This window comes from Gymnoscopelus microlampas (genome assembly GCF_963454915.1).
Source record: "Gymnoscopelus microlampas genome assembly, chromosome: 11".
NCBI classification, from domain to species: Eukaryota; Metazoa; Chordata; class Actinopteri; order Myctophiformes; family Myctophidae; genus Gymnoscopelus; species Gymnoscopelus microlampas.
Genome location: NC_139948.1, coordinates 28663415 through 28677710, shown reverse-complemented (window position 1 = coordinate 28677710; position 14296 = coordinate 28663415). Strand labels below are relative to the sequence as shown.

The following is a 14296-nucleotide window of genomic DNA, read 5'->3' as shown; positions in this document are numbered from 1 at the left end:
GATGGTGTTCAGAGAACCACGAGGACTTTTCTATACAATATCTACAACTACCTCTCCACATTGTTCTATAAAGATATGTGATCATTTCACTCAATCAGTTATTATTCTCACCTGTCTCCAGAGGTGGACGAAGTACTCGACCCCAGCACTTGAGTAAGAGTACAGAAACTCCTTGGTCAAATTTACTCCACTATAAGTAAGAGTAGCTCAGTCAAAATGTTACTCAAGTAAGAGTAAAAAAGTAATTGCTTTTAAATATACTTACAGGGGCTACACCATGAATTAAAAAAATATATATTATATATAAATATTGCCCCCTAATACGTTTTAAACAGGTTGTAAGCCTAAAAAACATCCAGATATTTTTTCTCACAATCTGACTGTCTGTCATTCCAAGCTTTTTCAGCTGCAATACCAAAACGTCCTATTGGGCAGGGGGGAGCTACTGAGCAATTCTGTCTGGCCATCATCAATGCAAAATCAGGGCAAGTGACATCACTTGCCCTGCCATTCTGAAATGGCCTGTTCAGACACGCCCATTCAGGAAATCCATGAAATGAGCATGAATGACTGAACGTTAAAAACATTTTTTTTTTGGGGTACAAGAGACACTGGGGAGCCCAAAAAATACTAAAAACCTAAAAAAAAATGAAATTCATGGTGTAGCCCCTTTAAGTATTCCAAAGTACATGCTTTGAAAAAAAACTTAAAGTACAAGTAAAAGTACATTTCTTAATTTTTAGATCAATGAATTGCTGTGATGTTTTCACAATGAGTTTATAGGACCTTGTAACTCTTGTTTCAGAGAAGTACTGTAACTCGGCACTGAAACCAGCACACCTTTGTACTGCATGCACTGATGTGCTTGTAGAACCACTAAGTTATTCAAAGCCTGCAGAAACACCATATAAAAACATAGAAATGACTGAGGAACCAGAACTAAATACTTATACTCCTATACACCCATACAAGATGTAACAAAGAGGAGAGCGGAGGGGGAAGACATTTTAGGGAATACAAGAAAACAGCCAACCTAAAGGCCAAACCGCACCAAGGCAATTAGTCGCAACTCCTTGCAACAAAAACGTTTTAAGGTCAACCGCACCAATGCAACTCCTTGCAACTGCCATTGGGGGAAATGGTTGCAAGACAAGTAGTTGCAAGTAGTTCCATGTTGCAAGGAATCATTGTTGTGGATGTGGAGTGGGCTTAAAAGTACTCAGTACTTTACATCCTTCCTAGAAATGTACTTGAGTAAAAGTAAAACATTTTTCTTGGAAATGTACTCAAGTAAGAGTAATAAGTATCAAACAAATCTAATACTCAAGTAAAGTACGGATCCTCAGAATCTTTACTCAAGTACAGTACTCAAGTACATTTTCTCCGTTACTGTCCACCACTGCCTGTCTCCCCATCTCACTCAGAAACTGGTTGCTTTGTTTGAGGAGGAGAGGTTTGCTATCCATTGGTGAGGAGTTCACTAGACTACATTTTGACCTCATTGTGTCAATGATGTCATCAATGCTCAGAGCAGCACTGTGTCTCTGTTTTCATTGAGCATTCAAATGCCTTTCCTACTGTTGATCTGTTGATGCTGACAGAAGGCCAAGCACGTCAGTTCTCTTTTAAATTCATAATCGCGTAGCAATCGTCCCTCCAGGCTATGGGATACGCTATGGACCTGCACTAGCCAATCGCAGACATGTACGTCATGCTGCTGCATTAGCACAAATGTATACCCCGCCCCCATACAGTCTCAACTCATGACAGCAAGTAAAGTTTCGTTTTGTCTAAATTGTAAAACTATGTTTTACAATTTGTCCTACAGTATATGCGAAACTAATCCCAGGTGAGAGGCCAGACTCACAACAGCACAAATATGTTTGTCAATTTAGGGCATGGTGCCCAGTTCTTACTTACAAAGAGAGTGTGGGCCAGCAGAAACCTAGCATAGCAAAAATCTGACACGTCAAATCACAACCTTTTATTGAATGGTATGTGTGATGTTTCACACTCATGCTCAACCCCAAAACAGTCTCATCACATGCCCCAGATGGAGAGAGGTATAGACAATGTGTATTAAGGAGAGAGAGAGAGGAAGACAGAGACTATATGTACAACTGGTAATCAGGTGTTGTACTACATTGGCCATAGGTAGAAATTTAACTGCAATACCTACATCACTGTTATTACTGGGGCATGCCTCCTGGCAGAGAGATTTTATTAGTGTGTTACTGATTATCACACTATTACACTAGTAATCATTCTAAGGGCTTCCTTGTATTCCAGGTGATTTCCGTTCCAGTTGTTACACAGTGTTCTGTCATCTGCATGAAAAGGTTGTGAAAGTTTAATATGTTCTCTGTCACGCTGTACAGTATAATATGAGGTCAAAGTCCAAACCAACAATGACGTACAATGACATACTTACTGTTGCTGACAACCCAGTTTCTGATCTGTCCAGCATAACAGCTGTTGTGATTTCAGTATACAGTATACGTGTGTGTGTGTGTGTGTGTGTGTGTGTGTGTGTGTGTGTGTGTGTGTGTGTGTGTGTGTGTGTGTGTGTGTGTGTGTGTGTGTGTGTGTGTGTGTGTGTGTGTGTGTGTGTGTGTGAGGGGAAGGGGGGGGGGGTGTATTTAAATTCAATCCAATTCAATTCAAATGAGCTTTATTGGCATGAGAAAACATTTCAATCAATTCACACCTTGATACAAAGGCTGTGTGTGTGTGTGTGTGTGTGTGTGTGTGTGTGTGTGTGTGTGTGTGTGTGTGTGTGTGTGTGTGTGTGTGTGTGTGTGTGTGTGTGTGTGCGTGTGCGTGCATGTGCATGTGTGAGCATTGGCTTGTAATGTTTCAGTTGTATTTGCACCATCTCTAAATTCTCACCTGGATACAAAGATGCTCTGTGTGTGTGTGTGTGTGTGTGTGTGTGTGTGTGTGTGTGTGTGTGTGTGTGTGTGTGTGTGTGTGTGTGTGTGTGTGTGTGTGTGTGTGTGTGTGTGTGTGTGTGTGTGTGTGTGTGTGTGTGTGTGTTTGGTGCCTTCTTTCCCCTCAGGTGGGTATGGCTCTGTTCTGGAGCCATGGTGAGCTGAACAACTTGGCTTCATAGGTCACGCCCACCTGTTCCTCTCATCCTGCCCCTCCCCTCACTTACAGTATAACAAACTGGCAGCCTTAAAATAAGACCAGAAAGCTGACAAGAGAAAAACCCATTCACACTCATCTCCCAGAGTGAGCAGCGGGGAGAGAGAGACACCAAGAGTTTTTAGAGGACACAGGAAAAACAGCTACAGGGAGCCTCAGCAGTCTATTCCTGTTGACACTCGCCCTGCACAAGCAAAAGCCTCCATCATCTGAGTGAAGACTAACTGAACTCAAACATCACTCCTCACCCTCTGACCACCTTACTTTTTGGAACTTCTCATCTGAAAAAGGTATAGTACTGAACAGATTTAGAAGGGCTCACTTGACTTGAACTGGGACTTACTAATTCAAAGGCATCACCAAGAAGTAGCATGTTCATGTGCGAGTGTTGTGGTGTTGTTGTTGTAGGCGAATGCTTATTTCCCAGTGAAATCAGGTGCCGTGGCAACATAGGGAGAGATCCCACAATGATCCTTTGTGTCCCTCCTGAGATCTTGGCTCCAGCCGCCAATTATTCCCCTCAATGGCATCCTTTGAGATTTGTCTCATGTTTTCATGGAAGTTGGGTCAGTCCGAAAGGACATTTAGAGGCTTTGTCGCTCTGTGTGTGTTATTAATTCAATGTTATTTACCTTGTTTTTCAAACTTGCAATTATTGCCTGTCTCAGAGAAACATTTCATCTTAGAGATGAGCAATGTTGTTCAAAATTACGAATGTAATTAAGTTACGTCATCTAATAACAGCATCTTCAAACAACTATGAATGAATATGGTATATTATTTTCCAAAACATGTATAAGAAAAAAAAGGTATACTGAGAACAAGATTTAAAAGCTTATACAGGAGGTTACAAAACAACACACTGAAAACATCAAGCATTTGAACATTTGTTTTCTGAACACTAATTGACACATAGCAGTATGAGATCAAGTATTCTAAACTGGAATGTCGGGTAATTCAATCATATAACAACACAAATATTGATAAATAAAATAATACCTGTGCTCAATTATCTAATTAAAGCCTTCAGCAACACAAAACAAATGTTCAAATGCTCACAGGTGGTTTAGTGGTGTATTATAACATCATTTGAATTTTATAAGGTGTGCTAATTTGCATTAAAGCTCCAGACACACGCAATCTTTCATATTCCTTTTTAAATATGTAATTTAGGATGAGGAAGTGACAGTAACTGCCATCATTAATATCAGTTTGTAACAGGTGCTTTTCAGGCTAAATATAAAAGCCATCTATGTAAGTGGATTATGGGTCTACTTGCAGGTTGCTAGGAAATGATGTTTGTCATTTGCATGTGACTCTAGTCTAGCCTGTTAATAAATCACCGGGCTGACTACTCAATGTTAGAGTAAAATACCTGCTGAAAATGAAATGACCATAAGGAAGTGGCAAATACTGTGGGAAGATAACGGAGAGAAGAGCGATTTCCCTCAAGTCTCATTATGTTTCCAAGGACACCCTGTCCTCTGGCCCCACATGTATGATTAACTTGATGTTAGCCAGCTTTACTCTGACATTATGACATCCTCTTGTTAATTGCACTCAAAAGCCACTTCCTGTATTTCAGAACTGAACATACTGGTATGAGTGAATATTTGGGGAATGTTGTAATAACATTTCTACTATCATCATACCTTATAAGACTGACTAAAAAGGCAAGCACAATGTGCAGTATGAATGTGAAGTCAGAGCCATCCCAATCCATCCTCACAACGCGACCCGTTGCAATACACAATAGGGTTATTTGCTTGGTCATTGTTGTTTGGAATAACAATTTGCTTGTTTTGTCACAGTAGACAAAGGGCACTGTTTTCCATTTTGGAGGACTATACGTGCGTGCAAACATGCGCGCGCGCGCACACACACACACACACACACACACACACACACACACACACACACACACACACACACACACACACACACACACACACACACACACACACACACACACACACACACACGCTCACAAACAGACTTCAACATAGTGAGGAACAAGGTGTAACAAAATCAAATGGTTTATAAAACAAAGTATGGTGAAATGACGCATTTACACAAACAGAACAGGTGCAAGTCATAAACCTGCAATAGCTACCCGTGCGTGCGTGCATGCGTGCGTGTGTGTTTGTTTTCCTACATGAGTGTTAGCAGAGGTAGTTAATTGCTGATTGCATTGTAATCTGCCCCTGATTGCTGCTGAAGGCCCATATAATTCTACTGAAACTACTGTCCTGACACTGTTGGGTGAGATGTGTTGGCTAGCCGGCCATGGAGTTCTGTATGGAAATGGAGACTCCCGAGCCTTTGTTTTGGTCCTCTTGATGTATCTGTGACTATAGTTTATGGACCTACCCAATCAAGAAACACCTTCTTTACCCCTTTAATGAATCATTAATGTTTTCAAGTCTGATGAAAGTAAGTCAAGCTGTTACAAAAGCTATATTTTGCCAGGGTTGGTCTGTAACCTGCGAGGTTCTTTCGTTTGCCTATTTGGATACCACTAGCCCCTCCTTTTATTTGTTTAGTTATCCATTTTCATGAAAATGCTGTGGCCTAGCTTATTTGCCTGTGTGTGTGTGACTTAATTCTAAAACAAACAAACCACTCACCCAGGACACAGAGAGAGGTGGACTGCATAAAGCAAATGTCACCAGAAGTGAAGTGAAAAAGCAAGGGCACTCTCATGACTGTTTGAGAACGATAAGTGTGTGAGGTGAAAAAGGGTATAGGAGAGCTTGGGAAAGTGGCAGGTGCTTTGTTCCCCCACCTCTCCACTGTCTTGACAAAGTGCATGTTTTACAAAGTCACCATACAGCATCTTTATTACATGGGCCTCACTCTGTTAATTTGTGACTTCATCTGGAGCCCAGCGTGACGTACTGAACAAAACCTGCCAAGAAACAACTAAATTGACAGCAAGTTCACACTCTTATACAAGGTCTTATATAAGGTGACTGATAGCCTGCTGTTTACACATATCACTTAATGTCAAATGTTGGTTTAAAATAGCTGCTGTTGATATGAGAAAATGTTTATTAAGGACAGATCCTGGGGTGTGTATAAGACTTGAAAATTAAATGATGTGCCTTATAAAAGTATTGGGATAAAATACACAGTAAAAGTTAAAGTGTTCATTTCCATTTGGTTCAATTTGTACTCAGAGTTAAATTAACACTTAGGATTTTACAGTGTAGACTATAACAATGCTTTTAACGAATATTGTTTTCAGTTTAGTACCTCACAGCTCTGCTCTCTGATAATTTGACCAATGTCATACTTAAAAGAAACACCACATTTTCTCTTTGTTTTATAGGTAGAGCCAGCTTCAGATGATGGCGTGCTTCGTATTCCTCAAAGCCATGATGTTTGCCTTCAATGGCATTATCTTTGTAAGTGTGTAACATTTGGGTGTCAAACTAATTCATAATAATGATGGTGCAGTCATGGTTGCCATAAAAAGTGTCATATAGGCTTCTTATGACGATGTACACATTAAGTAAGTTGAACTGTGGAAAGATTGTGGTAATATGCAACCGCACCACAAAGATGTACTTTTCTGTCAACAGACACTTTATTCGTTTATGACGCAGAAATGAGTGGAACATTTTACATTGCCTATACTGTTTAAAATGTAAGAGACGTTATAACTGTTTGCAAGATAAGAATTATGATCTGCATGTGGATACACAAAGTCCAGAAGACCTGCTGTATTTCTTTGACTATACCACTGAATACTGACAGTGACTTTGCAGCTTTAGGGAGCAATATATCTCATCCTCATTGAGGAATACATTTCTCCACCTTCTTCACCTCATCTGTCCCTTTTTCCCCCATTGTGTACCCCCAGGTGGCAGGTGCTGCCATCCTGGGTGTGGGTATCTGGGTGAAGGTGGACAGTAGCTCCATCCTCGGCTTCCTGGATCAAATCGACGATGCACCGTCAGAAATCAATCAGATCCTGAACGTGGGCTACCTGCTGATCGCTGTGGGAGCCGTCCTGCTCATTATTGGCTTCCTGGGCTGTTGTGGAGCTATTAAAGAAAGCAGGTGTATGCTGCTCATGGTAGGATGCCTCATATTAATAGTTTGTTTCATTAATTAATTAATTAATTAATCAAATAAATAAATAAAGGAAATTCATATAGCACTTTTCAAAGCGTGGAGTTACAAAGTAACTCTGAACAAGATACAATCGTATGAGAGCAAGATGAAAAATAATAAGGTACAAATATGGTTAAAAACATATAAGTCAATCAAAGCAGTGAGTCAATATAGGTTTATAAGCCATTTGAAAATAAATAAAAACACAAATAAGAATGACAAAGCAAGGATTTGAGCATTTGTTTTTCTATTTTGTTTGCTGTTCCAAAGTTGAGGGGCAACAGAGGCCACGTCAAGAATCGACAAGGTTTTATTTGCCACTAAGAACTTATACAAGTACAAGCAGCAAAATGTTGTTGGGACTTGTTCCATAAAGAAATTGTCAGTCAACATACCTTTCCTCTATGACCGTAGGGCTGCTGGTATGAAGTTCAGAGTTCAAAAAGGAAATAAAAGCTTAACATTCTCTAAGAAGTACTGTATGAGAAAAGGTTAGATCTTAGAGATCACACAGTTGATGAAAACAGGATGTGACAACTTGTTCCTCAAAAGATAGAGCCTAGTCAAAACCTACTCAGAGGGTTCTGGCCAAATGTTTAAGAAGAAACTAAGCAGCTCGGGGGATTATGAATGTTATCTTTTGCATCATGAACTTTTACTTAAAAGAGTAGATCCCATGGATCGCTGACTTTAAAAGAATCATCTACGCCTAGACATGTGCAAAATTATATTCCCTAGCCAGAATTTGTGTGATTGTTAAATCTTGATTGTACAGCCAGATCACTTGCCTTGCACTTATACAGACCTGATTTCAACTATACTTTGTATGGCATGATGAACCAAGGGTGCTACACAAAGTAGGGTTGGAATGTTAAGTCAATTGCTGTGAACATCTTAATATAGATAGAGGGTTGTTGAGGGGAGTGTGTTACATCTTTATTAACCATGCATTGTGTTCTATGGTATTCTTAAAGTCATGCTTTTTCACTCTTCTTCCTTATCTTGCCCCTAGTTCTTTGTCATAGTGTTGGTGGTGTTCATAGCAGAGGTGGCTGGAGCAGTGATAGTCCTGGTTTTCAAACCATTGGTAAGTCATTAGACAGCCATCCCCAAACATTTCCATGCCAAGAAGCCCTAAATAGCTTTGTAATGCTGTGACCGTGATCTATTTTTGTTTAGAAACTTTTTTTTTATATTTTGAAGAATTTTGACAATAATGACACTGAAATGGTTAAACTGGCACAATAATCTTATGAAATCATTTTTAGATTTTAGATTTTAGATTTTAGATTCACACACACACACACACACACACACACACACACACACACACACACACACACACACACACACACACACACACACACACACACACACACACACACACACACACACACACACACACAAACACAAACACAAACACAAACTTTTGTTTTGTTTGTTTCTTTGAAAAGTGAACATTATAACACAGCATACTCACAACTGGATTCAAAAACAGAATTCTGCACTTTACATTTCAGGCAGAGGATTTGCTTAACAAGCTGGGAGAACAAGTAGTGAAGAGCATCAAAAAAGATTATGGGAGCAGTCCAGACGTCACACAGCTCTGGAATTCAACTATGGACTCGGTACATTGTTATGCTATACAAATTATTAAATTACTGTGATATAACTTAACTGCATTTAGACCTGGAACGTATCTGTGTCATTTTAGGTTTCTTTGGCTATTCAAAAATAGCAGATATACACGCTCATAGCGCGGCACCGCTATGAGCTTGTAGATCTGCTATTTAAAAAAAACAACTAAATACATTATTTTTTTTCAGAAAACTGGCCTCAGGTCTAAATGGGTTAACCTGACATTTCCTTTTCACTCAATACATCATGTTGGCTTCAGTGCTTTGTTGAAAATAAATTGTCTTTATGTCCCTTTTAGCTAAAGTGCTGTGGATTCTACAACTACACAGACTTCGTTGGTTCTCCATTTTACAACAGCAACGCACACACCTTCCCAGTGCAGTGTTGCCCAAATATGAATGACGTTTGTAACTCAGAACTGGCTGACAGTGCATTAAACACGGTATGACCTCTGACACTAGTCTCGCGTAGCCAGACTAGCCTATTCTCCGCTGATGTGTCTAGGGAAATCTGAATTCAATGTATGGGCTTGAACTATGGAGCAAACCAGCACTAACAAACCTAGACCTGATGCTTTGAAAACCAGTCATGATACCGTCCCAATATGAAGGACAGCCATAAAGTCTTTCCTTTGGTTCTGTAATATAGTTATTTTTTATATTTCAGATTTTTTCCCCACACAGTCTTAGCCCATTATTTGAATTTAGATGATACCAGACGTATTAGTAGGAGATCTCTGATCATCTGGCTACACAAGACTACTCTGACACTAACTACTCTATCTAGTGTGCTCAATGACATGGCAAATGATCAATTAATGATCCTTTCATTCCATTGATTTACCTTTTTTAAAAGACCTTAAACCCCCAGGGGTCTATACTTGATCCCCTCCTTTTTCCCTTTACACCAAATCTCTTTGCCGAAAATAGCCGATCTACAAGTGTCACAACATGGCGTGTTGTGAGCTTGTAGATCTGCTATTTTCACGGAATGTTTGCTTAAATTGGCACCGAATGGTCGCCTATTATGACATGTCTACGCTAGGGGTTTTTAACCAGCTTAAAAAGAGTGAATCAAAAACTGTGCAAAGTGAGTGTGGATGGAGTTTCTCACCACTTTTATCCCATGTCTCTGTATTTGCAAACAGTAGCCTGCAGAACCCAGTGTTTGATACAAAACCATTTGGGATTAATTGATGGCCATTTGATTATAGTAACTGGTGTTTATTTCCTCAGACACTTGGCTGCTTCCCGAGGTTAAAACAACTGATCGATGAGAACACAGTAGTTGTTGCTGCAGTGGCCCTGGGAATTGCAGCTCTGGAGGTAGGACACCTACTGACTGCTTTGGACATGTTCACATGTTCACATGTTCAAGTCTCTCTGAAGTACCCTCTAGTACTTTGTTTGTAACAATGTATAATGTTTCATATAGCCCAGTGGTTCTCAAACTATTTAATTTCAAGGACCCCCATAACCTGAGAGTGACCCCCATAACCTGAAAGTGTACAAATTAAACCAAATAGACCCTTACGGGTCCATTTGGTTCAATTCGTACACACTCAATTTGTACACTCTCAGAGTTACAGACATGTGAGGGTCCATTTGTACACTCTCAGAGTTACAGACATGTGAGGATCCATTTGCACACTCTCAGAGTTACAGACATGTGAGGGTCTATTTGCACACTCTCAGAGTTACAGACATGTGAGGGTCTATTTGTACACTCTCAGAGTTACAGACATGTGAGGGTCCATTTGTACACTCTCAGAGTTACAGACATGTGAGGGTCCATTTGTACACTCTCAGAGTTACAGACATGTGAGGGTCCATTTGGAATCCCATCAAGGAACCCATAGGGTCCTTGGACCACTCTTTGAGAACCACTCATATAGCCTATCATTATCAGGTCATGTTCTTTATTTCTTTACCAGTGTGATAATTTTTTCCCTGGTTAATTACTTGAATACATACCTGTACATACACACATTCTTACTCTTTATTCTATAATAAGAATAAAGAATATGTGAACATGTTCAAGTCTCTCTGAAGTACCCTCTAGCATGATATAGAATCTATATCATGCTTAATGTTTATATCCTGTCCCCAGGTGTGTGCCATGATCGTCTCCTTGACTCTCTACTGCCAAATAGGATCAAAGGGGTAACACAACTGGAGAGGAATTACGATTCTTTAGAAGCATGCATGTGTACCTAATTGACACTGGAGGGCCGGAAGAGGACTTTTATTGTGAAGAAGATTATTGTTAGGCTATTGGACTAGGACACTTAATATCAAAACACGTGCAATCATCAAAAATGATAAACACAATAATTCTATTTTTTATTGAAGTATTGCCAAGAGATGCCTTTGAATGTACATATTTATTTCTTGAGGTAGGAAGACGACGTACCCTACACACAGAATAGCCATTCCATCTTTATTTCACAGAATCTCATTTCAATGGTCTTGCAATTATATAAGCTACAGGTAACGAGTCATTACATGACATACAGTTGCTTTCATTGTGATATACGGAAGCATTGAAGCAAGGATTAATGATGGAGAGAGAGATTCCTGTTGGAGCAGTCTGCAAATAGCCGTTCAGATTTACACATTGTATGTACAGTATGCTGTATGATGACTACATTTTTTAAATAAAGTCAGGTGTATTTCTCTAGACCAAGTGTATTGTGCTGCCTAGCGCAGTGGTTTCTGGATCAGGGCCCACTTGAAAATCTCAAAAGCGTTTGTGGCCCACCCATCTGACCACTTAACACAATTGGCTGCCATGTTAAGTGGTGGGCCACGTGCATTTTCAGAGCATGTTTATTGTCTCTCTCTATAGTCATTAAACGAAACCAGTATATCAGATTTTTCATATTCCATCCTGATTGGCTAAAAATGGCAGGAGTGCTCCGTTTTGAATAAATTGCCTCAAATCATGATCACAGCATGCGATATCCCTGAAATTCTGCACGCGCATTCCACCCACTATGGCACCCACTATGCCGAGGAAGAACTGCCACTTCAAATTTTTCAAATCAGCCTCATGGTGGCGATATAACAGGCCGATTCATGTTTTTACCTATAACTGCACCAATCTGTATAAAACTTTGTATGCACACTCCCTAGAGGCCAAGGAAAAACCTTTGCCCTGCATTTTTCACATCTGCCTTTCATAGCGCCACCAAGAGGCCGACTTATGTAAAACACATTTTTTTAATATTACTCCTTCCCATTTTATCAAAATTTCACGCAAATCAGTACACGTGATGTCTTTAGTTATGTGATCAAGACGGATCTGTTTGATTTTTCATATTCCATCCTGATTAGCTAAGATTAACATCTAAAGTTTGCCTTGTTTGGAATAAAATTCTGCAAATCATGAACGCAGCGTCTGATTGCGGTGAAACTTTCCACGCACATTCACGCTATGTTGAGGAACAAATGCCACCCTTTTAACATGGAGCTGTTGTAGCGCCACCAGCAGGTCAAATTTAGCAAAACACATTTTTAGAGCAAAATGCCTCAAATCATGAATGCAGTGTCCGATTGCCGTGCACGGCCTAGGAAGAACCCTGGCACCCTTTTCACATTGGCCTATTATAGTGCCACCAGGAGGCCAAAATAACCTACCTGACCTGGCGGAGACCTGTGCTCCGAGGAGCACTTTTTCTAGTTACTAGCCTACTGTAGTTACTTTGCAGATCTAGATTATTATCACAAAACATACATTAACCACTTCAGCCCTATATATATATTTCAGCCATTTGAAAATAGCCGATCTACAAGCTTGAATGCGACACATTGTGAGCTTGTAGATCTGCTATTTTCAAAAGATGTTTATACATTTTGAACGTGTGAACTGGGACATTCTGCACAATGAGTACTTTTACTTTTGGTACTTTAAGTATATTTTGATGCCAATACCTTTTTTGTTCTTTTACTGAAGTACATTTTGAATACTGGAATTTTACTTGTAACAGAGTATTTCTACATTGCAGTACTGATACTTTTACTTAAGTGAAAGTGAGTACATGACTGGACGTCAGTGCAGCTGTCGGAGGCCAGACTTATGATGTACAGCGAGCGGGCAAGCTGCCTGTGACGCACTAACTTGGGAGAGTCATCAGCACTGTGATGTCAGGCGTGTCCAGAAAAACAACTTCAACTTTATCATAGAGATAATGTGTGGATGTGTTGTTTGTGACGTTACCCTCTGGTCGGCCTATTTAAGCTGTGAAGATTCATTTACACGTCCACTTCATTCAAGTAGGACCAGTAGTATAATAGAAGATAGGGGAGGAGACACAAGGAGATCGAGAGAGAAACAAACAAATATATGGCCGAACATGAGGGTTTGGAATCTTCTCATCGTTTTCTCCATCTTTTTACTCCAAAGTAAAAGCTTTGGCGAGGGCACTGTGGCAGATGTCATTGATGTACACCAGGTGGAGCGTCTGGTGGAGATGCTGACATCTAGGGAGTGCAAAGACCTCCTGTGGGCCCTCTCCCACCCAGAGGAGAACATATTTAAACGTTTGGACCGACTGTCACCAGAGAAAAACATACTCAATACAAGCAAAGGCAATACAAGTCAAAAGTCAATACAGTCAATTCAAGTCAGGAGAGATGCCACTGATGCTGCAGAGAGGGAGGACATATTCCAGCATTTAGACCACCTGTCACCGGAGAAAAACAAGCTAGACCTCAAGCCCCGCGTCATGAGAATTACTACTGATCCTGCAGACAAGGAGCGTCAGTGCCGGGATGCTCTGACAGACTTTATTCAGGAGAAGAAGAAGCTGACCTTCATTGACCGGCTTTCCCGTGCCTTGCAACAAATCGGCAGGACAGACATTGCCGTGGAGGTGGGGAAAAACATCAACCAGGACAGAATCTTGAGTCTGAAGCATCATGTAGAGGACTACAATAAAAGTTCCAACCCTTTTAATTCCCCAGTGGTCAAATCAAGTATAAAGAACCGTGATGTTGCAGGCCCGCAGGCTCTGAGAAGAGAATTAAGGGATCTGACATGGTCTGATCTGGATCTGATCATAGAACGGGTTCCGGCCCCTCAGAAGAGACTGCTGGACATTCTGTGGCCTCTGGTCTATGGCATCCAGCTGTGCTTCGGGGGAGCCTCACTGATTGGCATTTCTACCCTCTTCATCATCCACATATTCTATAGAGAATCCAGATAATGTCTGGGGTTATAATGTTCAGGGATTCCAAATAAGGACGGAGACAGTTAATCTAGCCGGCAATACAAAATATGATATATTCACAATCATAATTGTCCTTTGGTAACACAACTCTCAAATCTAATGGCAGTAAAGCCTATTGAATTGAACTGAACTGAATTAAATGCAATTCAATTGAAAGAGACA

General features: G+C 40.3%; 1 protein-coding gene across 1 annotated transcript; it reads left to right on the top strand.

Annotated features, from left to right (window-relative positions):
- The first annotated feature begins 3211 nt into the window (after positions 1-3211).
- Positions 3212-11543, top strand: tspan34b (tetraspanin 34b). Its single transcript, XM_084071694.1, has 8 exons — positions 3212-3437; positions 6479-6554; positions 7013-7228; positions 8279-8353; positions 8787-8894; positions 9203-9346; positions 10140-10229; positions 11014-11543. Exons 2-8 carry the CDS (start codon positions 6495-6497, stop codon positions 11068-11070), a joined length of 750 nt encoding a protein of 249 aa, XP_083927820.1. The 5' UTR covers positions 3212-3437; positions 6479-6494; the 3' UTR covers positions 11071-11543.
- The last annotated feature ends 2753 nt before the right edge of the window (positions 11544-14296 follow it).

What these genes read in the sequence shown, in the direction of transcription:
- tspan34b (XM_084071694.1), top strand. Translation starts at nt 6,495, where the DNA reads ATGATGGCGTGCTTCGTATTCCTCAAAGCCATGATGTTTGCCTTCAAT. An exon ending in CTGACAGTGCATTAAACACG is followed by an intron (nt 9,347 to 10,139) that starts GTATGACCTCTG and finishes TTATTTCCTCAG; the next exon opens with ACACTTGGCTGCTTCCCGAG. An exon ending in TGGGAATTGCAGCTCTGGAG is followed by an intron (nt 10,230 to 11,013) that starts GTAGGACACCTA and finishes TCCTGTCCCCAG; the next exon opens with GTGTGTGCCATGATCGTCTC.